General features: G+C 33.6%; 1 protein-coding gene across 4 annotated transcripts in view; it reads right to left on the bottom strand.

Moving 5' to 3' along the window:
* Positions 1-3,776: 3,776 nt before the first annotated feature.
* Positions 3,777-26,542, bottom strand: part of LOC105484676 (protein tyrosine phosphatase receptor type C) — a 123,169-nt gene continuing 100,403 nt past the window's right edge. For all 4 annotated transcript variants that reach the window (XM_011746518.3, XM_011746519.3, XM_011746520.3 and 1 more), the window contains 11 exons: positions 26,112-26,237; positions 19,296-19,453; positions 18,959-19,094; positions 17,138-17,287; positions 13,078-13,168; positions 11,730-11,863; positions 10,660-10,794; positions 8,891-9,013; positions 8,490-8,668; positions 6,839-6,974; positions 3,777-5,336 (listed from right to left, as the gene is read on the bottom strand). In XM_011746518.3, the coding sequence (XP_011744820.2) occupies positions 5,061-5,336; positions 6,839-6,974; positions 8,490-8,668; positions 8,891-9,013; positions 10,660-10,794; positions 11,730-11,863; positions 13,078-13,168; positions 17,138-17,287; positions 18,959-19,094; positions 19,296-19,453; positions 26,112-26,237 (1,644 nt within the window). In that variant the 3' untranslated portion in view covers positions 3,777-5,060. The remainder of the gene's footprint in view (positions 5,337-6,838; positions 6,975-8,489; positions 8,669-8,890; positions 9,014-10,659; positions 10,795-11,729; positions 11,864-13,077; positions 13,169-17,137; positions 17,288-18,958; positions 19,095-19,295; positions 19,454-26,111; positions 26,238-26,542) is intronic.

The raw sequence follows: 26,542 nt of genomic DNA, 5'->3' as shown, positions 1-26,542 counted from the left end.
CATTTATTGAAAAGAGAATCTTTTTCCCATTGTTGTTTTTTGTCAGGTTTGTCGAGGATCAGACAGTTGTAGCTGTGTAATCTTACTTATGGGTTCTCTATTCTGTCCTATTGGTTGTGTGTCTGTTTTTGTACCTGTATCATGCTGTTTTGGTTACTGTGGCCTTGTAGTATAGTTTGAAGTGGGGTAGCATGATGCTTACAAATGTGTTCTTTTTGCTTAGGATTGCCTTAGCTATTCAGGCTCTTTTTTTGTTCCCTGTGAATTTTAGAATAGTTTTTTTTTTTAATGTGAAGAGTGTCAATGGTAGTTTAATAAGGAATAGCATTGAATCTATAAATTGCTTTGAGCATTATAGTTAAATGCTTTGGGCATTTTAACGATATTGCTTCTTCTTGTCCAATAGCGTGGACTGTTTTTCCATTTATTCGTGTCATCTCTGATTTCTTTGAGTAGTGATTTGTACTAAAACAACTAGAGAACCAAGAGCCAACAAATCCCAAAGCTAGCAGAAGACAAGAAATAATCAAAATCAGAGCTGAACTGAAGGAGATTGAGACACATGAAAAAATTCAAAAGATCAATGAATTCAGGAGCTGGATTTTTGAAAACATTAATAAAATAGACCACTAGCTAGACTACCACCACCACCAACAACAAAAAAGCCCAGGACCCGATGGATTTACAGCTGAATTCTACCAGATGAACAAAGAATAGCTGTTACCATTCCTACCGAAACTATGCCAAAAAAATTGAAAAGGTGGAACTTCTTTCTAACTCATTCTATGAGGCCAGCATCATCTTGATACCAAAACCTGACAGAGATACAACAAAAAAGAAAACTTCAGGCCAATATTTGACAAACATTGATGCAAAAATTCTCAACAAAATACTAGCAAACCAAATCCAGCAGCACATCAAAAAGCTTATCCACCATGTTCAAGTAGACTTTATCCCTGGGATGCAAGGTTGGTTCAACAAACACAAATCAATATACATGATTCATCACAGAAACAGAACTAAAAAGAAAAAACACGTGATTATCTCAATAGTTGCAGAAAAGGCTTTTGATCGAATTCAACATCCATTCATGTTGAAAACTCTTGAAAATCTAGGTATTGAAAAAACATACCTCAAAATAACGAGCCCCATATGTGATAAACCCACAGCTACCATCATACTAAATGAGTAAAAGATGGAAGCATTCCCACTGAAAATCACCACAAGACAAGTATGCCCTCTCTCACCACTCCTGTTCAACATAGTATTGGAAGTTCTGGCCAGGGCAATAAGGGAAGAGAAAGAAAGAAAGGACCTCTAAATAGGAAGAGAGAAAGCCAAACTATTCCTGCTTGCAGACGTCATGATCCTGTATCTAGAAAATCCCATAGTCTCAGCCAAAAAGCTTCTCAGGATAATGAATAACTTTAGCAAGGTCTCAGGGTACAAAATCAATGTGCAAAAATCACTAGCATTCCTATAACCAACAATAGCCAAGCAGAGAGCCAAACTCCCATTCACAATTGCCACAAAAAGAATAACATGCCTAGGAATACAGCTAACCAGAGAGGGGAAGGAGCTCTCTGCAAGGAGAACTACAAATGTTCTTTTAAGTGAAGTAGATATAGTTGATCCTTCCATGTTAAAATGGCAAGATTTAAAAAAAAAAATAGGATGCCAAGTTAAATTTAAATTTCTAATAAACAAGAAACAATTTTTGGTGCAAATATGTCCCAAATACTGCATGGGACATACTTGCACTAAAAAACTATTCCTGTTTCATTTAAAATTCAAATGTGACTCAATGCCTTGTATTTTATCTGACAATCAAATTCCATGTCATTGTGAAGAAAGTAATCATGGATAGTTTAAGTAAAGAAGAGTTTGTCTTTAGGGGATCATAGCAAAAAACAAGAATTCATTTGTTGTCAATTATCAAAAGCTTTTAATTGTCACAAACATAATTAAAATTTGCAATCACTTTTGATTTGGGCAAAGAATAAAATGTAAAGAGGTTTACAAAAGAATGAATACAAATAAAATGGACCCTTAGAAGAATGAATCTTTTCACTTAAAACAGGAAATAAAAAAGCCTAATTTTGAATGTCTTTGAAGAACCTGAAGATCATTCCAGATGTAAAGTTTGTGTAAGAGATTGAAAGCACAGCCTTTTCTACTCATTTTAACAGATATTCATTTCCTTTGAAGCGATACGTTTGAAGGTCTTCATATCAAGAAACATGTTTCAATTAGCTAGGAGCAATTATCATTCACTTATTCAGATCTAACATGGTGTTATGAGGACATCTTAGAACTAATATCTGGTATAAATCTAAAATTAAGATCAGTCCTAGTTAGTTGTAAAAATAAATTTTATATTTAATGTTTTAGAGGGAAAAAACAAAAATAGATATGAAAATTTATCTGTACAACTATAAGAATTCTGAGTGGAAGCTTAACACATTTAAAATTATCATTGCAAAGACAGACGTTCAGCTAATAACTTTACACAGTTTTCCTCTTGCAAGAAAATATTAAAATGTATATCTCTTAAATGAAATATTTATCTGTCACTTATGTACACAATTAGTAGCCTGGGACCTGGAGTTTAGGGTTACTACATGTATCTTTTATGCCCATTGAATTCTAATACCAGGAACAAAGCAAACAACTTTAAAAGAAACCTAGAAGTTTCTTTTTGCCCAACAAATGGAATATTCTGGATTCAGAACATTATCCCTACAATGAACCAGGCTTTTGTAAGTCAAAACTTTTTGCTTAATATTTCTGACTGGGTCCTGGAATTAATAATGGCAGTGCCAAAGTTTAGCAAATAAATCTTTTATACCTTGTAACAGATCCCCATGAATGCAACCCATAGCCATAGACATAGACCTATAAATCACATATTATTTCTTTCTAAAGGTAAAAATCATAGACATATAATTCCATGTTGGTGCCATGGGTATCCCTTCTGTTTAGTATATGTTCTCACAAAGTAATGGGCTTTCTTAGCCACTTTATCTCTTTCTTTACAACAAATTCCCATATGTGGAAAAAAAAATGTTTCAAGCTTGATTCTTAAACTAACAGAAATTATTATTGCTCTATTTTCTAAGTAGTTTTTATCTTTGAAAAGATAGTGTCAGGTGGAAAATACATTTAAAACACACAACTACCATATTTGGAAGATGTTACTTGCAATTGAAACTTCTGAAGAAAAACTTTGCTTGTAGATTATTTAGACTTTCTGCTATTTGTATTTTGAAGCAATTCACAGAAAAAGTAGGCATACATCATAATGTTCTATTGAACTGCAAATTTTAACTACATTATCTAGAAAATGGCAACTGATCAAGTTTCAATAGAAGAAAAGAAGGCATAATGGTTTGAGTGACTGAAGAGATAAGTGAAAGCAAACTTTATTTTTTGTGCCTATAATTGGTGACTCTAATCCCCTTTTCTCGCTAGTAGGTAAAGATGTAATAAGTAATCTTAATATAAATTAGAAACTATGGCTTCATTGTAAAATTTACTTCTTTCCGTCTGTTAAATAAGCACGAGGATCTATATAATACTATAAGGGTTAATTGTTAATTTTATGTGTTACAATAATGAAATAATTAGAAGTAGGGACACAAAATAAATGTGAGTTGAATGGACAGCAATTGATGCTGTATAGTTAAGACATATAAAATCAGACAAAAGAGTAAAGATGTAGAAAACCAAACCAATCTAAAGGCTGTATTTGACCTTTGTAATAAGCTATTACAGAATTCATGAAAATGAGTTTTTATTATTTCATGAAACATACCACTATTCTTGATTTTTTTCTAGATCTTAAACAATTAGTAGACTATTGGATAACTGGGGCCTGTAAAATTGTTCTGCAAATGTTAATAACTGCATTAAACATATTTCAACAGGTGCATACACATTTCAGATTTGAACATATAACACAATGTATTATAAACAAGAAAAAAATAATCGTTGAATTTTATTATGATTAGTGATATCCATTCCCGGTAAAAAGAATCTAAGCATTGGAGAAGTTCAAAGTAAATGCTTTAATGAAAGTTATGAATGGTATTTAACATGAGACCTATGCATATGCAATATTATATTTTTCATATCAATGAAAAATTCCATAAAAATAGCTATGTTAAATTTCATATGTAAACATTTAACAAATATATTTGTATTTTTTTATTTTTATACAATGAATATTAATACATATTGCATTGGTTTATTTTAATGACGTTTATTTAAGTTCAATTGTACAAAACGTAATTCGTGGTCAAAAGTATCAAGCAATAAATTTTAAATATTGTACAGGGAATAATAGATGATAAAAAAATTGTAAACCCCATGTAAAGACAGCCAGATAAGCTCACTGGAAATTTTTTAATTAAATAAGCTTAAAAAGATATTGGATTAAATGATAATATATGGAATATAAGATTTCCAAATGTTAATTTGGTTAACTCTTTTGTAGTAGCTATACACACACATACCACTTTTATGTACTATCTCTAGAAGTAAAATCTTGAACTATATAAGATATATAAGATATATATGAGTAGAACAAGGAGGACATCTTGAGGTCATTTTAGAAATGTACATGATTTTATAGTCTGCACACAGTTTATGATTTTAAAAACAGATCCTTCAAGCTAAGTAAACACTTCTAATATAAAATGTATTTTTTCTTGATAAAAACAAAAAGGCAAAGCAAAAGCTTTTAGATTCACTTGAAAGAATTCTCTTTCTCTCTCACACAAACACACGCATACACACATATACATACACATGTAAAGGTTACAAAGAAGTTGTTTCTTACTGAATAAGAAATAAAATTTTAAAATAAGCATACGTCTGTACAAACTGTTCTGGCAAAACTATCTTAAATATTTTTCCACAGTAGTAAAATAGAACCCTTCCACAAATATTGGTTCGATACATTTAATTAATCCACTGTATACTATTTTCACTTCCTACTTCTAGAAAAATAGAAATAACAGCTAACAGGAGGTTTGGAGTTTCCCCATTTATGTCTTTTCCTATGAACCTTGATTTAAAGCTGGACTTGCAGGACCATTGACAGAATGTTCTGGCCCCTCAGTGCCACTTGTGGGTTCAGAACCTGTAGCCTGTTCCTTTGCTTCAGGGAGCTTTTCTGTGGCACCAAGTGGATTAACACAATTAGCATCCTGCTTTACTTTGTCCACTTCATTATCAAATTCAATTTTATCTTCTTGATGGTTGTTTTTCTTTACTTGTCCATTCTGAGCAGGGTAGGTGCTGGCAATGATGTCATATAGGAATTGGTATTGCTCCTAGTAAAGGAATTAAGCAGGAAATTACACGAAGAAAGTTGATGTCATTATTTTTATGCCAGATGAAGATTAGCAAGAACTAATGATTTATTTGTGGAAGTATTGGATGACAGAAAAGTACTTTGATATGTTCTCATAAAGACATTTAAATAATTTAGTTTCTTTATGGTCCTAAAGGGTTGACTGCAGGGTACTTTTTGAACTTTACCTTGGAGCAACCCCAAACTGGTGTTCACTCCTCTCATGGGCCATTTCCATGCCTTTGCTCATGATGCCATATTTTGTACCTATCCTCCTGTCTAATGCCTACAAATCATTTAAGAATCAGAGCAGGAATCACCTGCTTCAAGAAGCGCTCCTTGATTCCTAAAGTTTAAATTAAATGCCCTCATTTGTGTTCTTCTTATAATTTCTCTGTCATTTTACATACTACATTGATTAGTAAATACCTGACTTTCCCTCAAACTCACCAATTAGACTCTTTATAGCAAGAACATATAGCAAGCATTTGATACATTTTTAAGTATCAAGATTTGAAATCTCAATATCATACATGATTAAAAGCTTTATATAGTTTAGTGAGTAATTAAGTTTACATTGTGAATAAGGATTAATTCCCAGATGACCATCTACAGGTACTACCACCTAGAGGGTATACACGATAGATCGATTACAAGAAAATAAAACTTATTTTCCTCCCTGTATCCACATTTCTTTGCAATATGAATTTGCAGGCCCTCTCAAGAAGTGGGGTCTGTTTCCTACCCCTTGAATCTGGGCAGGCTTTATGACTTATCCGACTAATAATATACAGAAGAAGACATCTGTGTCACTTTCAAACCTGGGCCTCAAGTGGTCTCACACAAATCTTCTTTCCTCTGTGGAACTTGCTGCTTTAATGTGAATAAGCCTGGGCTAGTCTTCTGGATGAGGAGGGACATGTGGCCTACTCGCTGTTGTTGCCATAGCTAAATGGCAGCCACATGCCAGCCTGCTGGCAGTGTAGGTCACTTTAGACCAGCCAAACTGTAGGGCACACATCAGCTGAAGGCAGACACATGAGTCAGCCTGGTCTCTATTGGCTGAGCTTGAGGGCATCAGCAGAACATTCCAGCATATCATTAGACTACTGAACCATAATAAATGTTACTTGTTTAGGCCCCCAAATTTGGGGGTGGTTTATTACACAACACAAATAGATACAGGAGTGAAGGCAAGAAAATTAAGAAATTCAGGAGCATTTAGGGAAAGACTCTTCATGAACTGTCACAACAAAGGGCTAGGAACTTTAGGCTCTTATTTAGATTGATAACAATTTAATGTGAATTATCATGTAAAAGTAGAAAAGATAAAAGAATAGGAAAGAAAATATAGGAAAGGAGAGAAAAGGAAAGGGAGAAAAGAACAAAAGAGAGGAAAGGAGAGGAGAAAAAAAAAGGAAACCATCAAAAAGAAAAAAAAAAGTTCCAAGCACGTTAAAAGCAACAGTGAAGTATACTTACAAATGTGGAAACCATGCCAGGCCTAGCTTTGCGTAGAGCTTTTACCACTTGAAAAATATCCACTACCTCTTCTGTTTCCGCACTTTCTAAGAGATTTAACAAAGCACAAAATATTCCCGTTTGCTGAGATCCATCCCTATAAAAGAAAGAAAAGGTAGAAAATAATCCTACTTGTTACCAAAAAGGATGATATTAGAATAAAAACAGGAAGAGAGAGAATATATTTTTTACTTTATGTTTATCATAATTATCTTATTCCAACCTCTTTCAAGAACCAAATTATGTATGCTAAATGCATTTTTAGGCAAACTTTTTCAATTTAAGAGTATGATAATCCTGGAATTGAAAACTTATTTGTCTTAGGCTTTAAAAATATATTTTCTTTTATTTAGTATTTTATAGATTTTAGTGCATTTTTATTTACATCTGAAGTTGTTGAAACCAATATCAGAATGTCAGTATGATAGATAAGGAAACTAAGATTTCAAGAAGAGAAAGGTATAGCTTGAAGCTGATGTAACCAGAACTATTAGACCTAATATTCTGTAAATTACTAGAACACATGCTTCTTCACTCTTCTGCCTCTCTACCACGTTCACAAATGTTTTCACTTCTGCATCAGTAGAAAAGTAATATCCAGTAGAATTATTCATTAAAAAGAGAGCAATTAAATAGTTTACCAAACAATGAGCAGTATAAAGCATTATCATGAAGATTCGGTTTAAACAATATGTTACCAGCAGGGTGCTTTAGTTATTGTACATAAATCATATTCTAAGAAACATATATAGTTTTACAGTGTAAACTTCCCTTTCTCAGCTTTCTTTCCACATAAATGCTGAATATTTGTATATTTCTAAAGGCTTGATTCTAGTGTATGCGATTACAATAATAACAATTAGACTTTTTCAGAAATTCTAAAAGCTTTTCACTAGATTAACATTCCTCATTTTACTTTAATGTTTTTCATTTCTCATTTACTTCAATATTCTTTTTTGTGTAAACTTTTATATTATATATCCTTCTTTCAATTATATTGTTTATTTAAGATGAATATGTAAGCATCTATCATCTATCACAGATGAAGGAACTAATAAAATCCAGTAGTATTATTGATATTATCACAATCTTTGCCCTTTGGTTCAGTTTAGAAAATTAAATAATGAGTTTCAAATCAAAATTGCTAACCTTTGGGATTTCAGTTAATATTTAACTTAAAATATGTTTAATAAACTTCATGTTCATTAAACATATTAGGTGTTTTTGTGACACCTAATAGAGTAGATCAATGTGTATGAGTATATGTGTAATGTGATACCCATCTACCTATCTGTTCACACACCTTTCCATTCATTAATTCATTCACACAGATGACATTCCTGGCTCAATGTTAGCTACTAAGGAATCAAAGATGACATGACTCCAAGTATTAAAAAACACAACTTAAAATTACTGCACTATAATATAACCACTTCTATTATATTTCTATAATAGTTATGCTGTGGAAACAACCAAGAGAGTGACTGACTCCATAAGAAGTTTTTACTGTGGTTATGTGTTTCATATATGAGGATAAATAGGTAAGACAACATGTGAACCGGGAAGTCAAGCATTATGATTTTTGGAGCACATTCTACCAAATCCCACCCACCTGCAGTGAATGAGGAGAGGTGTACTCTTGTGATGCTTGTTCCCTTCGGAGGAATTCTTCTGGGGAAGTTTTTCTTTGAGGACCTGAATCAGAGAGACTAATTCCTTGGGTTCTGCAGGAAGCTGCTCCACACTCCAGTTTGTATATTGGTACTGGTACACAGTTCGAGAGTCTTTCCTCTAAAATCAGAATTGAAGAGAGCATTAACTGGAGTGAAGGTCAGCTTATTTTCTAATTTGATAGTCATATTTTCTTCACAATTACTTTTATTTAAATAATTTTAAAATGTTATTCTGAAACATTATGTATATGTTGGCCTTGCCTGCATAGAGTAATTTACATTCATTTTGCTACCAGATCCATTATACGAAAGAAACATACTCCCAAAATTGTTTCCATACCTTGGAATGTCTCAGTTCAAAGACACGAAGGGTGTAAGTTGAAGATTTGTTGGTGTCTTTCATGTCAACTTCGATATCTCCATATGTTTGCTTTCCTTCTCCCCAGTACTGAGCACAGATTTCCTGGATAAAAGAAGACAATTCAACAGTTTCTGTTTGCTATTTAAAGTATGCAAAGGATCAGTCTCCTTCTTTCTCCCTTTCTCTCTCTTTCTCTGTCTGTGCCTCTTTTCTATTAAATGAAAATTATTGTTTGCTAAATTTGAAACCTGCTTATAAAAATTCAGAATCTAGTTTAAGCATTGAGGACTCATTTAATAAATATGTGGTATTTCCTTGTGTAAGAAAAGGGAAGCTGAGCACAATCGAGGTGGCTGCGACACCCCCGGAACAGCTGTCCCCCGGAACAGCTGTCTTCCTTAGTGTAGGTCTTTGAGGTTTGCTCCTCTTTTCCACATGCTTATCATCACCTCTTCAATATTTATGGCTGGCATGAGTCAATGTTATTCACGACCCTTTCAATAACTCAGGTCCCACTGTCCCTTCAGTGGTTCTTGAGGAAGAAGGCTGCATCTTTTGGAGCTTTGTCTCTGTCATCTTGTTGACCAACACCATGAGCAGCTTTATATATTTTGTCTGCATATCTAAGGAAAGGGCCAGATTGAAGAGTAGATGAATCACAAAAGTGTTTCTTCTCGCTACCAACTGTTGTCTACCAACTACGACCCATCAATTTCTGACAAATACAGGCAGTCCTGCCTGTACTTCCATCCTGTTTCCCAGCTTTCACAATTTATATGAAGGAAAAGATTGTGGGAATTCCACGCTAGAAATCTGGACATATGTTCCTTTAAAACAGAAAACATAAAAAGCAACTTTCCATGTACAGGGGAAGGGGACCAGGTGAGGGTGAGAAAGAGTGGGATTTGGGGGAGAGAGAGGGACATAATAAATCTTAAATCTTTTGCATACTTATAAGGTTATTCACTGAATAAGCTTGAACATATGTCAGATAATGTGGTCGGTGCTAAAGCTGAATGAGATCTACCACCAGGGAAATTTTAATAATAACTGAAGATATTAAGGAAAGGATAAAATATCTGTCACAAGCATTAAGTAAAAGATCAAATTATATCTTAGATTCACCTTCAACTATAGACTTTTATGGCAATAAATATTACATGGGAATAAAGAAAGGAGGATACAGATATATTTTTCAGGACTTTGGTCTTGTTAAAAGCATAGGGTCAAAATTGGAAGAGAGCACACATTTAGTTACATGGAACATCAATAAGTTTAGACTCAGTGATGACAATGCAAATGGTGTGTTCAGGCTTGGGCACAAAACCTGCTTGTCCAGAGTGGAGAGGATGGAAAACATAAAAATGGGAGGAAAATGAAAGACACATGACGGGGTGATTGTCGAGGGTGCTGGATATCACAAAAAGAGCTTGGTTTTTATCTTGAGAAAATGAGGAAAACAGAGTGAAAATGTAGCTGTTATTTGCTGTGACACTGGCATTGCTGCGTCCTGGCTAATCTGTGAGTAGCATGCAAGACTGGAGGGGGCAAACACGAGAGACTGTCAGAATCCAGACATAGCTGATGGAGGCCAACACCAGGGTGAAAGGGGTAAGATTGAGCAGACAGAATTGTGTGATGGAGGGCTAAAAAAGATGTGGGTATGGTGATCAAGCAAGCAATCCAAGACTGGAGAATGAAGTTTTATGACAGAGAGGTTTAAAAAAAAAATCCTCAAAAGTACAAACCTGGTCTCCGTGTTTCAGTTCTGTCAGCATAACAATAACTTTGACTTTTCTTTGGAAGATCATCTGCCAAAAGTCACCAATGGTCTCCTTCAGTGGTCCCTGAGCAGCAATCATCACTTCTGGTTTCCAGTAGCTCTTTTTAGACAAAAAAGGGTGGGACTTTGTTACTACAGAAGGGAGCTCAGTAGATTCTTAAAATAACCATTTTGAAACAGAGTTACTTAGTTTGATATCAGTGCTGTCACATAAAAATAGTAAGATTCCTATGTCCAAGAAACAATGTAATAGCTATGTGTAAAATAATTATGCAGATAATAATTCTTAGCTAATAATGTAAAATCAAGATTACAACATATCTTGGGAAACAAGTTTTCCTTTCCACAAAAGACACACCTTTTTGTTTCTCTATAAAGGTTAGTGTGATTATAACAATAAAATACTTAAGCATTTGAAATTACCTTCATCATGTCTATACTAATTTTAATTAGTGTCTTTATATTTTTATTGTATTTCTTAATTAAACTAATATTCCATGAATGTGTGCTTTAGGAAACTGGAAAATAAGTAAATCCAACTTAGTGTATAAATAATAAATATTTAATAAATGACTAAAGTTTCATTGTTTGAATTCTCAGTTAATTAAAAAGGTAGGGGATGTGACACAGACTCACCTAATAATTCAGTTAATCTGAATGAAAAGTTTCTAACCATACAAATATGCAAATTTGGCTTTGCCTACAATTTGGGTATCTGAGCATGTATAAACATTTTCAAATACTTGTATTTGCTCAAATTTTACTATTTTTAAAATTGATGTGATTATAGCCATATTTGTCATAAAATATAACCAATAGCATTAACTTATTTTGTATCAGGTTATTAGGTTATAGTATTTTTAAATCTTTCATTAAGTTAAAATGTAGCATTGAAATTGAAACTCTCATGTCAATCTATATGTAGTTATGACCAAGCTCATTATTCTTTTATAAAATCACTTAATGAATAGCCCTAATAACATAGATATGACTTTAAAATGGCTGGATCTTGGGTTTTGCAATTTAAGTACCTACCATTATAAAAGATGCATTGATGTATTTGCTTGGTTCCTCTGAATCACTGTCATCATCAGAGGATTCATCTGAATCATGGTCACTCTCTTTACTCATTTCCAGCTCATGTTTAAGTGGCACTCTGTTATAGTCATCTATGTAAAATAAATCAGTAGTAAGCCTTCCTTTAAAAAATTAAATTTCTTCTTCATTGTCATGTGGAAATTTGAAAGTATTTAAAAAGGGACACATTGCATTATGAAAACTTATTGATCTGCATGAAATAAGATCCTATATAAAATTCAGTACTTGTTGATAAACAAATTATACAACAAAAGTCTAAGGAAAAGGATTCCAGGAAAAAACATGGAACATAATTACATGTCAAACAACAAATACATATCATAACATTATATATGATTATTTAATTTTTGATACATACACTTTAGTTTCCCATACAATATTATAATTCTGCTTGATATAAGTTTACAAAATACATAGCTTAGATTTTTTCCCTCAATTACATTCCAGTAACATTAAATTAACAATCTTATATAGGTAGCTTTGATTAATTACTTTTTAGCCCAGAAAATTATTTGATCCATAATTTCTCACTGTTTCTTAATTGCTATAATTTACATTAACTTGGTCAAATGATTTGATTAACCATATCACCATCAATTCCATATTTTAAACTACATTCGTAAGGACTCCTGTGGAAATCAACTAGGTCAGCCATGCACTGATCTGATTTATTTGGTCGTCTAATTTATCAACTTGTGTTATATTTTATCCATGCTAATTTTAGTTTATGCAGCTGAATAAAATTACCATATGTGATGTTAATATGCTTAAAGAGTAGAATTCAAGTCTTGAAACTGTGCATATTGTGATCTGTTAAATTTGATGATTTAGAGTTTATAGAGTATATCCCCCTACTTTCAACCTCCCAGATATAAGGGATAAAAAGGAAACATAAAGAGAACAAATGGATGTAATTTTTACTATTTGTCAATTACTCTGGAGTAAATAACTGAAATAAACTAAAAATGAAAGAAAATGGGTAAAAGAGACTTGCTCTGTTTTCTCCCAGCTTTAAATATTTCACTTTTACGACAATTCATTTCTGAAATAATTGGTAAAAAGAAAACACTGAATACAGTCTACCCTCCAAAGCCCATTGTAAATGTTCAGGATTATAAGTCTTTGCAATAACTAGTATTTCAATACCTATTAACTTCTTCCCTATTAACAACCAAATGTTGAAATCTTGCTTCAAGATCATTTGTATGAGTGTGTGTCCCACATTAAACAAATCCAAAAGAGCTTAACTTTATCTGATATGAAAAAAATAAAATAAACTACATACATGGGATGACATTAGAATTCCTGTTTTTATTTTTATTTTCTTCCTGATTTCCAATGTGCTGTGTCCTCCAGCTCCTATATGAAGGAAGTCTCTGAAGAAAAAAAATGAAAAACTCATTTAAAATGTAAATATTGGCTTATTGCATAATAAGATGCTCCCTAAAGAAAAGCATTTCATTATTTTTTGTGAAATTTGCATATGCTCCCTATAGGCCATAATTTTTCAGTTTGCCTCTGATTATTTTTTCTTTAAATTGCTCAGGCATTTAGTCCTTTTGACAGGGTGAGTATGAGCTAAAGATATATAATATGTAACAGACTATGTCTCCTTCTTCAGAGCTGCTTGATAGAAAAATAATAGTTTGTTCTTACATAAGTTGAAAGCACTAGACTGATGTTGATCTATATTGCAAAAGCAATGGTAAGTTATTTTAAGTTATCAGAAATAAACTTTGGAGACACCACATTCATAGGAGACTTGGCACATGTTTTGAAAGTTGATTCTTAATTTGTTTACACCTTCTAGATTGATTTCCTCTCACCCACAGTTACTAATTAGTCAGAAGAGATCTATCATTTCTACAGATGAGGCTCACAAATCCTTTTAGTTTTCCTTCCTCCTACTTAATCTAGTCTACCCTCATTTGTCACTTGTAAAACATCAACAATTTCTTAACTGGCCTCTTTGTCTCCAATCTCGCTTGCTCTCATCCTTCTAAAACACAAAACAGAAGATGCTTTTCTGAAGATTAACTTTCCACCACTATAAGAAAACAAAAAACCTCCTCAAAATAGTGTAAGAAGTCTTTAGTGATATGCCCCTGACTATTTCTCCAGCCTTAAACCCTTCTAGGTCCCTCCATACTTCTACCAAACCAGCTTCCTCAATTCTTGGAAAGGCCAAGCTTTTCTTTAACTCTTGGCAGATAAACTTGTTTGTTGTTGTTGTTGTTGTTTGTTTGTTTTTGTTTTTTTCTTACTTGAACTACCTTTTCCCCTTTTGGTTGCTCTAATAACTTTTCTTACCCTATAGGTATCAGTTTAAATGCCAATTTATTCTGGAAGACCTCCCTGCCTCCAGTCTTTCCTCTCCACTAGTCCTTAAATAAGTAGTTGTCAAGTGAACAATATTTAATGATAATATTTAATGTTACAAATAACTTAAACTGAGAAAGCTCCTCATGTACAATTCAGTAAGATTTTATATACACACACATGCATGTATATATGTGTGTGTATATAGATATATATTTTTTCAGCATGGTACCCTCGTTCAAATTAATCATGGCACTCTGTTTCAAACCTCATTCATAGCTATGTAATTGAGTGAAAGCAAACATCATCATTGAATTTTAGGCCACTTAAACACCACCATGAGCTGCATGAAGGACCACATGTTTTGGAAATTATTATAACACCTTGTGCTCTTGTGAGTGTAGTCACCGAGGCAGCCTGTGCCCTGTAGCAATACTCAGGATTATAGGTGGAATTAATGGTTCACCTTCATCTAAGACACAAAGGATCTGTCACTCTTAAATCTCTGCCTGCTTCACATGCCATCACAAGTCTAAGCTTCCCAGTGCATCCACATTCCCCAGACTTTTATTCCTGAATGGTTATTTGTATCCTCAGATACAACCCAGTCTCTTACACCTTACCCAACAGTGCCTTCCTCCCCTGCCCTCTGATGCTCATAGTCTGTCATCTGTGAACTCCCATTTATCCTAATCATCTTCTTCCAACAGTCACTTCACCTTTTATTTTCTTTCCACCAATTGAACTTTCCATCACTGAAAGTGATGGAAAATTGAAACATGGATGTCAGCTAAGAACACCACCAATAACTCGGCAGCCCTTTTAGGAAAAAGTTGACTTTCCCCCTCATACTCCTTTTACCTCACAGCTTTAAGAAAAGATACGTGTTCTCCTTACTCTCTGATTCTACTTGCAAACCATTTCTACTTATTCTCTTTCAAATAAACCAACCACTCTGATATTCCTGCCATCATATTATGCTAGCTTCTATCCACTGCCCTTCACTGGGAAGTGTCAGGTATTGATTTCTAAATCACTCCACCTCATTTAGTTTTAGGCTTGGCTAAGTATGTGCTCTTCTTTCCAAGGTCTGTCATCATTTTTGGTTAATTCAACATTGACAAGAATGATCTATCCAACACTCTAGTCCCTTCATTTCTTAGCTTCTTCACCTCCCATGACTTTCCCTCCACTTCCCAGTCATCCACTTTCATCATTCCACCTTTGTAGGTTTCATTCCAAATACCACATCACCTCTAAAATCACAACTTCAATTATCCCTGTTGTTGAAAATTACCCCTATTATTCCTGGTCATTTATTCTAGTATGTTCAACCTAGCAATCTGTAATTCTATCAAAATGTCCAACCTATTATCCTTACTGCTTTCTCTCACCTCCCTCGTGCGGCCAATTTGCTTTTTATTTTCCACCTCAGTCATCATTCATTTGTAAACACCCTCAACTTGTTTGCCTCACTACTTTCAAATAGACACTTTTCGAAATCTAGATAGGTTTAACTCAACCATCTGCACACACAGCCTTGACCCTCAAAGAGCTGAATGCTGCTATAGAAAACAATACAACCAACTGACTAATTCCTCTTTAAACTTATAATGATAAATTTAGATGATCAAATGATAACTTCTGGCAATCTGCCTAGGGAGATTGCTTTTCTACTTTGAGATAACTAGTTCATACCCTTCCTCAAGCATTAAGCTCTTCTTTGCCCTACTCGCTCCTGTATCTCTCAACTCTCAACTGATGATCTAGCCTCATATTTTCTTGAAAAAGTGATAGATCATCAGGCAAGAGCTGCCTCAATTTCCCAATACTAAATTGACCAACCGACTTGCATCTCTACCCTCATCTTCTGTCTTACTGTCTGCTTAAATGGAATAATTTCACTGCTTCTATCTGTGATCTGGATCACATCCTCTCATCCGTCTTCCCGTGACCACTTGCAGATCATTTTGACTCCTGTGCCTAGAATTGTACTTGGCACACACAGCAGAAACTCAAGCACATTTGTTTAGTGAAAAATAGTCTGTCTTTTCTATAGTAAATAAACATTCATAAGAATGTTTAACTTAAATGTATAACTGTCTCTAAACAGCATATGTGTTTACATGGATTAGTAGGGCAGGTATAAGGTATATTGAATATGGTTAATTTATCAGCTAGAAAAGCAAGAAAACAACAATAAAACACTACTCTGCTTGAGACTACCCTGTGCCTGCTAGTTCTTCCATTGTAAGTACAGGTCTTCTGGGGTATTGAGTCACTTGGTGATTACTGCATGCTCCACCTCCACCCCCATCTTAACTCCACTTTGATCCTAAACATTAAATGGTTCTGCATCTGACTAAAAGCATACTCCTGGTCTTTAGAAACTCTGAATTTACCAGTTCGGTACATTACAGAATGACTCACTAAACTGGAAATCATAGGTGGAACAAAAAAAACACAAAACACTTTTTTGACAACGGAGCAATTTGAGGACAGATATGCCAAATTTCTGAAATTATAGTGAACTACATGCTAGGTTAGCTGTCAGAATAATTGCCTAATAAATAGGTTAGGACACATGTACTTATCCTTTACTGTCTGTCTGGCAGCTCCAGCCAGTTCAACTTCCTAAGCAGTCATAAACTCTTCTAATGATTTCCTTTACAAACGAAAACCAGATACGGTTTTTAAAGGTGATATGCTATATTGCCTTTGGCAGATGAGTTTTGTGGCTACATACTGTTATCTTGACACTTTATTTTATACCAGCTTAATGAGGAATGACCGAAAGTGTTAGTAATAAAGTCAGATTTCTGGGTCTAAAGAAATCTATATAATTGTTGTGTGGATTCAGGCATTTCTCTTAACTCGCTGTGTCCTAGTTTTCTCATCTGTGCTCCACTGGTTCTGGTGAGGACCAAACACAAGTGCTATGTCAAGTGCATAGCAAACACCTAGAAAGTGGATGACACTCAGTAAAAGTTGCCTGTAATTATTATCAGTGTTGTCACCATCATTACCTGGAATTCAGCCTCTAGTGGAGATGGTTCACTGGGTGGATCCCTTTTCTTCATGTTATGTAGATATGGATGTAATTCAGACAAATTCACTTCTGTTTCTCCAAACTGATTGTATTCAACCAAAGCCTGATGGATCAAGATGTACTGGGCCTACAATTTCAGGAAAAAATACAGATAATTAACTAATAATTTAGAGTCCTGCAAGTCATATTTAATTAAAATACACATTCCCCATAATTTTGCTCATATTGGAACAATACATGGCAAAGCAAACTGATATCTATAATATTTATGTGATACCTATAATATTCTGGAAGTTCACTCTCAGAGTTTTCTGGAATATGAGCAAATTCTATTTTCAGATTATTTTTTCAGAAAAATTACTTTACAAATAGATTATCCATGTACTCTGTATTGCACAACTTTTATTCCTAAAAACTAAAAAACATTGTATGTTACTTCATTTAGTAATTATTGGGACAATAAGCCAAATTACTGAATGTAAAACCATAATAAATTTCACAGTATATTCAAGAGGTAAAAAAGCAAGTTGTTATTCCTTAGAAAACCTTTTTAAATAGTTTTTAGAACTTTCAAAATAAGAAAACTATTTTTTGATAAGAAAATTATTTTTTTAATCCAATATGCCAAACCCAGATTTAACCACTCTTAACTGCTTATTTTGTTTGAATCCAGTATTTTCAAGGAAATAGTATACTTTTGATAATCCTCTTTAACTACCACCTTTAGTTCCCTGAGTTTGGCAGTATCTTTCCACTGTACTTTATTTTCCACTGTAAATCATTTCTTTTTATCTGGTTAACAATTTGTTTTTATATTTCTACTCTGCTATCTATGCATCTATAATCATAAGCACTGTACATTTTTGTGCTTTAAAAAAATCACATGAATTATATCTTGAATGTTTCGTGTGCCAACTTTACTCACTCATTGTTTTCATCTGAGCATCTCTCCAAACAGACAGACACAAACCTAGATTATTGCTTTCTACCACAACATAGCATTTGTTGTACAGAGAGTTCACATGTCCAAATTTTGTTTTCCTATTCCCCTATTGATACATATTTATGGTATTTCCATTTTTTCATTGGTATATATTTCAGTTTTGTGGTTTTTTTTTTTTTTCTATTCTTGCAAATGTTTCTAGTTGATGCTTCTCTTGGGTATGTGCACATATGTGATTTTTGTGAGGTCAAATACAGACATTTTTAGTAATAACCATCACTTACAATCACCAAATGCATAGCCTGTGCCAGAGACTTGTTTAAGTGTTTTACTTGTATTACTTTTGGGGTTATAAGTCTGTGAGGTATTATCATTGCCTCCATTTTACAGATGACTTAACTGAGGCGCAGTCAGACTAAAAATACTTAATAAATAATACCACTCACCCTTGTATTAATAATTAAAAGCAAGATTTGGAACCTGAAAGTGTAGTTTCTAAAACCAGGCTGTTGACTACTATACTATTCCGTCTCTTCAGTTTAATTTTATGAGATGATGCCAAATCTGTTTTCAGCGTTTTTAGTTTTCTTGCCAATCTGATATATGTTAATGGTAGTTCATTATTTTAAAAAGTATATGTTTTGTGGTCATCTTTCTTCCACAGTACTTTTAGGCACTAATGAAAAATGCTTCTAAGTATTTCTGGTGATTATCACATGTCTTAGTTTTCAGGAAATCATCTACTCTTTGAAGTTGTGAAGAATTTCGATTTTTTAAAATATCATTAATATCACTTGGAAAAGATTTAAGTCCAAAGAACCAAAGTGAGAATAATCACTAAAGGTTAGAACATACCTCTACTTGAACCATCAGGCATCTCTGTCGCCTTAGCTTGACAACGTAACCATAAACATCTACTTTGTTCTCAGCTTCCAGGCCTTCTAGCATGGCATCAATTCCAATATAGGTGCCTGTGCGCCCGACACCAGCACTGGCAAACCAAGCAAATAAAAGGTAAAGGCATGATCACGGTAAAGCTGCAGGTGTGAAACAGATATAAGAATCTAAGTTTCTCCCATAGGTTGTTTCCCAAAATAGCAATTGCCAAAGGGAAAGAGGTCTCTAACAGCCCTAGGCAGGTGGATTCTGTTGGAGTTGTTGTTGTTGTTGTTGTTGTTGTTGTTTTTCCTACCTGCAGTGCACCACAATGGGACCACTGAAGAAATTGCTGAAGGCATTCACTCTCCTTCTCAGTTTGAGGAGCAAGTGAGGATCCTCAGGCACCCCGTGGTCTGGCCAGCTGGTAAACTGAATGTGAGTCACCTCTCTTCCAGTTGCTTTTTCTTTTTTCTAGTCAAGAGATAATATATTCTTTGAAATGATTTTTTAAAGCAGACTATGAAACATAAATAAGTGGAAGGGAGTACCAATACAGAGTCTCCTCGTGCAAACATAAACCACTCAAAAGAGTTCATAATTTCCTCAGGTGTCTTATACATCTTCTCAGCCATGACTGCATTTTCCTTTTTAATCAATAACTAGTAGCTAAGATATTGTGCAGGACTTGCATGCACTACCCGGTAAGCAATATCTTACCAGTAAGGTACGTAAGGTAAAGAAAGTATAACCAAAATTTCTAGGAACTTGCATGCTGTCAAGCCAAAAAAAAAAAAAAAACAAAATAAACATACACCATAAAAGGGGGGTGCGTGGCTGAAAGCTTTTTGGATGTGTGTTTAAAATGATATGGTAAAGGTCATTCTCACAGCTGTTTAAAATACTTCTACTTGATAGGCCAGCAAGCAGGACTCATTCTTATGTGAGCAAAGTCTGATTATTTGATGAACATTATATTCCTTAGACCTTCACATGGTAGCACTGTCAACTCAGAATGTAGAGAGGATTAAGGAAAGTCAGCCCCAGGTTACTGCTCAGGTTTGTTCTAATTTCAAGGTAACCACCACAAGATGCATAAGTCATAATTCTCTCACCAGGTATAAAGAACCATCTACATTTAGATAACAAAAGAAACATACAAACTGAGTTAATTAACACCAGTAAACCCAGACTACAGAATGTAGCCAGATAATCATCAACCTAGAAATATACCCTCATATCTATGGATCCGGTGCCTTTGTGGCTTAGTCAAACAAGTATTTAGCCAGAAACTATTGATAGGATTGTTTCACAGCACTCTATAGACATAACAATTAGTAATACCATGGAAATCTAAGAAGACCTATGGAGATATATAGAGTAAGTCTATTTCTTCTGTAGAAAATGTATCTAGACTATACAAAAATAAAATTTAGATTACTAAAAGGCCTACAATAAATGAAGTTAAGAGAAAATCTTAACCCCCTATACAAAGACTTGTATTTTTTTTAAACAGCTCTATTAAGAGATGTTTTACAATCTTGATAGGTTGCATGTATCCAGGAATTTATCTATTTCTTCTAAGTTTTCCAATTTATTAGCATATAACTGCTCATAGTAGCATCTAATGATCACTTAAATTTCTACAGTATCAGTGGCAATGTCTCTTTTTTCATCTGTGACTGTATTTATTTGAGTCTCCACTCTTTTACCCTTAGTCTGGCTGAAGGTTTATCAATTTTATCTTTTTTTTTTTTTCTTTTTTTGAGATGGAGTCTCGCTGCAAAGCCCAGGCTGGAGTGCAATGATGCAATCTTCACTCACTGCAACCTCGGCTTCCCAGGTTCAGGTGATTCTACTGCCTCAGCCTCCCAAGTAGCTGGGATTACAGGTGCATGCCACCACACCTGGCTAATTTTTTTCTTTTTTTTTTTTTTTTTTTAATTTTTAGTAGAGATGGGGTTTCACCATATTGGCCAGGCTGGTCTCAAACTCCTGACCTCAAGTGATACAGCCACCTTGGCCTCTTAAAGTACTGGGATTTCAGGCATGAGCCACTGCACCTGGCCTGTCAATTTTATCTCTTTTTAAAAGACAACATTTTATTTCATTGATGCTTTGTATTATTTTTTTATTTCAATTTCACTTATTTCTACTTTGATCTTTATTTTTTTTTTTCTTCCAATTTACCGTTTGGTTTGTGCTTGCTTTTCTAGTTCTTTGAAATGTATCATGTTGTTTATTTGAAATTTTTCTTTTTTAATGCAGGTGCTTACTCTTACAAACTTTTCTCTTAGTACTGCTTTCACTGTATCACATAGGATTTGGATTGTTGTGTTCCCATTTTCATTTGTTTTGAGAAATTTTAAAATTTCCTTAGTGATTTCCTCATTGAATCTGTGGTCATTGAGGAATACATTGTTCACTCTCCACAAGTTTGTATAGTTTCCAAAATTCTTGTTATTGATTTCTAGTTTGATTGTAGTCAAAGAAAAGTTTATATAATTCATTTTTTAAAATTTTATAAGACTTGCTTCATAGCATAACACAAGGTATGTCCCTGAGTATGATCCATGGATCTGAAGAATGTGTATCCTTCAGATATTGGTTGAAGTGTTCTATAAATGTCTGTTAGGTTCATTTGGTCTAAAATGCAAATTAAGACCAATGTTTCTTTGTTGATTTTCTTCCTGGGTGATCTGACTAATGCTGAAAGTAGGGTGTTGAAGTCTCCAACTACTATTGTATTGGAGTCTATCTCTCTCTTTAGCTCTAATAATATTTGCTTTATATATCTGTGTGCTCCAGTATTATGTGCATATATATTTACAATTGTTATATCCTCTTGCTGAATTGACTCCTTTATCATTACATAGAGACAATCAATATCTCTTTTATTCGTTTTTGTGTTGAAATACACCTGTGTGATATAAGTATAGGTACTCCTTCTCTTTTTAGGTTTCCATTTACATGGAATATAATTTTCCATCTCTTATTTTAAGTCTGTTTGTGTCTTTACAGGTGAAGAATGTTTCTTGTAAGCAACAGATTGTTGGGTCTTATTTTATCAATCTATTCAGCCACTCTATGTATTTTGTTTACAGAGTTTAGTACACTGATATTCAGTGTTATTGTTGATAAATAAAGACTTACTCCTGCCATTTTGTTATTTCTTGTATGGTTATTTTGTGGCCTCCTCTTCCTTCCTTCTTTTCTTCCTGTCTTCCTTTAAGTGAAGGTGATTTTTCTCTGGTGGTCTGTTTTAACTTCTTGCTTTTTATTTTTATGTATCTGTTGAATGCTTTTGGATTTGGGGTTATCATAAGGCTTGCAAACAATATCTTATAATCCATTATTTTATGCTGAAGACAACAGAGATTGTGTAAACAAACTAACAAGCAAAGTGTAATATAATGAAAATGCTACATTTTAACTTCATTCCTCCATTTTTAATCATTTTATTATTTCAATTCATTTATTATTTTGCTCTCCGTGTCTTGAAAAGTTGATGTCACCATTATTGTTGGTACCCAAAACCTGAATGGACAACAAGTAATGAGATGGAGGTTCTAATGAAAAGTTTCCCAGCAAAGAAAAGCCCAGGACCTAATGGCTTCATTACTGTATTTTACCAAACATTTAAAGAAGAACTAATACCAATTCTACTCAAACTATTCCAAAAAATGGAAGAGAAGGGAATTCTTCCAAACTCATTCTACAAAGCCAGTATTACTCTGATACCAAAACCAGACAAGTACACATCAAGAAAAAGAAAACTATCAGTCAATATCCCTGCAAAAAGCCTCAACAAAATACTAGCAAACTGAATTCAACAGCACATTAAAAATATCATTCGTCCTGATCAAGTGGCATTTATCCAAGGGATGCAAGGATGGTTCAACATACACAAATCAATTATTGTGATACATTATATCAACAGAATGAAGGACAAAAGACATATGATCATTTCAATTGATGCTGAAAAATTATTTCATAAAAATTCAACATCTCTTCATAGTAAAAAAAACCCTCAAAAAACAGGGTAATGAAGGAACATACCTCAACAGAATAAAAGTCACATATGACATACCCACAGCTAGCATCATACTAAATGAGAAAAAACTGAAAGCCTTTCTTCTAAGATCTGGATAAAGACAAGGATGCCCACTTTCACCACTGTTGTTCAACATAGTACTGGAAGTCCAAGCTAGAGCAATCAGACAAGAGAAAGAAACATATGGCATCCAAATTGGAAAGGAAGAAGTCAAATTATCCTTGTTTGCACATTATATGATCTTATATTTGGAAAAACCTAAATACTTCACCAAAAAAACTATTAGAATTGATTCACAAATTCAGTAAGGTCATACGATACAAAATCAACATTAAAAAATAGTATTTTTATATGCCAACATTGAACTATCTGAAAAAGAAATCAAAAAAGTAATCTCATTTGCAGTAGATAAAAACAACATAAATACCTAGGAATAAACTTAACCAAAGAAGTAAAAGATCTCTACAATGAAAACTGGGAAATATTGATGCAAGAAATTGAAGAGGACATAAAAAATGGAAAGCTATTCCATGTTAAAGACTGAGTATTGTTAGAATGTCCATACTACTCAAAACTATCTACAGATTCAATGCAATCTCTATCAAAATACCAATAATATTCCTTACAAGTAGAAAAAAATAATCCTAACACTTATATGAAACCACAAAAGACCCAGAAAAGCCAAAGCCATCCTAAGTGAAAAGAACAAAACTAGAGGAATCACAATACCTGACTTGAAATTATACTTCAGGGCTATAGTAACCAGAACAGCATGGTACTGGCATAGAAACATACATAGAGCAATGAAACACAATAGAGAACACATGAATAATTCTATAAGTCTACAGTGAACTCGTTTTTGACAAAGGTACCAAGAATATGCATTGGGGAAAGGACAGTTTCCACAATACATTGTACTGTGAAAAGTGGATATTCATATGTGGAAGAATGAAACTAAACCCCTACCTCTTGCTGTATATAAACATTAAGTAAAAAATGGATTAGACTTAGATATAAGACCTTAATCTATGAAACTACTAAAAGAAAATGTTGGAAGAACTCTCCAGGACATTGGTTTGTGCAAAATTATTGAATAATGCCCCACGAGCAGAGGCAAACATAGCAAAAATGAACAAGTAGAATTACATCAAGTTAGAAAGCTTCTGTACAGCAAAGAAAACAATCAACAAAGTGAAGAGACAAGCCACAGAATGAGGGAAAATATTTTCCAACTCTCCATCTGACAAAGGATTAATATCCAGAATACAAAAGAAGCTTATAGAACTTTATGATAAAAAATCTAATAATCTGATTTTTAAATAGGCAAAAGATCTGAACAGAAATTTCTCAAAAGAAGACATACAAATGGCAAACAGATATATAAAAAGGTGGCCAATATTATTTATTATCAGAGAAATGCAAATCAAAACTATATTATCGCCTCGTTCCAGTTATAATGACTTATATATAAAAGACAACCAAAAATGAATGCTTGCAAGGATGTGAAGAAAAGAAAACCCTCAGACAATGTTGGTAAGAAAGTAAATCAGTACAACAACTATATAGGACAATCTGGAGGTTTCTCAAAAAAAAAAAAAAAAAACTAAAAATAGCACTACCATATGATCCAGCAATCCCACTGTTAGGTATATACCCCAAAGAAAGGAAACAGTAGATTGAAGAGATATCTGCACTCCCGTGTTTATTGGAGCACTGTTCATAATAGTCAACTTTTGGAAACAACCTAAGCATCAATCAACAGATGAATGGATAAAGAAAATGTAGTACATATATACAATGAAGTATTATTCAGCCATAAAAAGGGGTAAGATATAGTCATTTGCAACAATATGGATGGACCTGGAGGACTTATGTTAAGTGAAATAAGCCAGACACAGAAATACAGACTTCATATATTGTTACTTATTTGTGGGAGCTAAAATTTAAAATAATTGAACTCTTGGATATACAGAGTAGAATGATGGTTATCGAAGGATGGGAAGGGTATGGCAGGGGTGGAAATGGTGATGGTTAATGTGTACAAAAATATAATTAGATAAAAAGAAGAAGATCCAGTGTTTGATAGCACAACAGGGTGACTATTCAACAATAATTTATTATACATTTCAAAATAAACAAAAGAGTATAATTGGATTGTTTGTAACAGAAAGAAAGGATAAATGCTTGAGATAATGGACCCCCCATTTACCCTGATGTGATTGTTATGCATTGTATGCCTGCATCAAAACATCTCGTTTACCCCATAAATATACCTACCATGTACCCCAAAAAATTAAAAATAAAATTCATTTGTTGGAAATAAAAGATACATTTTACATACCATAAAGTTCACCAGTTTAAAATGTACAATTCAGTATTCATATTACATTCACTAAAGGATACAACCATCACCTTTATATCTAATTACAGAACATTTTCATCATCACAAAATGAAAGGCTGTCCTTATTTGCAGCCACTCCCCTTTTCTGTTTGACCTCCTCAGCTCCAGGCAACCACTGATCTACTTTCTGTCTTTATTGGCTTGCCTATTGTGGATTTTTCATATAAATGGAATTAAATAATATGCATGATGACTTCCATTTTAACTATTATCTAAGGCCACAATGACCTCCTTATTTTCTGAACTAAACATTCCATCGCTGCTGCATAGTTAGAACTTTATACTTCTTATAGTGTTCTCTAATTCTGTCATTTCTCTTATGGAAAAATTAATCTTTTTCATAAAAGTAGAAACTCACTGACAATAAGGACAAATTGCTTATTCTTTTAACAATTCGATTATGTATTCAACACATTTAATGGACCTTCCCTGTTTTTATAATACTTCGAGGGTCACAGTATAATACTTTCGATTTGACTTGGACAAAAACGTCTTGACCAGTGACTTAAATTTGACCCTATTGGCTTTTGTCATTGTTCCAACCACAGCTTTTCATCCTAAAGGTTATCAAAAATAATTTTTCCTGATATATTTTAATTTCTCAAATTTAATATTCCATAATTATATTTTTATAAAAACAGTATCAAAACAAAAATTATGTAAAAAACAAACTCACATTTACAATGTTCAATTTCTGAATGATGTAATCTGGACATCTTTTGTGCTGGTTGATCTTTACAACAACATCTCCAAAAGCCCGAGTGCCCTCTTCCATTGACGGCCAGTATTCTGCACACTTGTTCTGTATTTGAAAACATTATTAAGTATTTGAATTTTTAATTTAAGCCAATTTTTATCCAACTTTCTTTAAAGAGTGAAAACAAAACCTATACTCATTTGAAATTCTCAAAACATTTGTGTAGTTCAAGCATATATAAACCTTAAGCTGTGATGCTTGATATATGTTCTATTTCCCACTTATGAGTGCTGTAGAATTTCCTTCATACTTTTTAGCGAGATGATCTTTCCAGGCTTACATGCATGTTAAGAGAGGAGACAATCATTTGTCAGCAAAAAAGATGTGATTGCTTGTGGTTAATTTTAGGT

Source organism: Macaca nemestrina, chromosome 1 (genome assembly GCF_043159975.1).
Source record: "Macaca nemestrina isolate mMacNem1 chromosome 1, mMacNem.hap1, whole genome shotgun sequence".
Classification (NCBI taxonomy): domain Eukaryota; kingdom Metazoa; phylum Chordata; class Mammalia; order Primates; family Cercopithecidae; genus Macaca; species Macaca nemestrina.
This window is presented reverse-complemented; position numbering and strand designations above follow the sequence as displayed.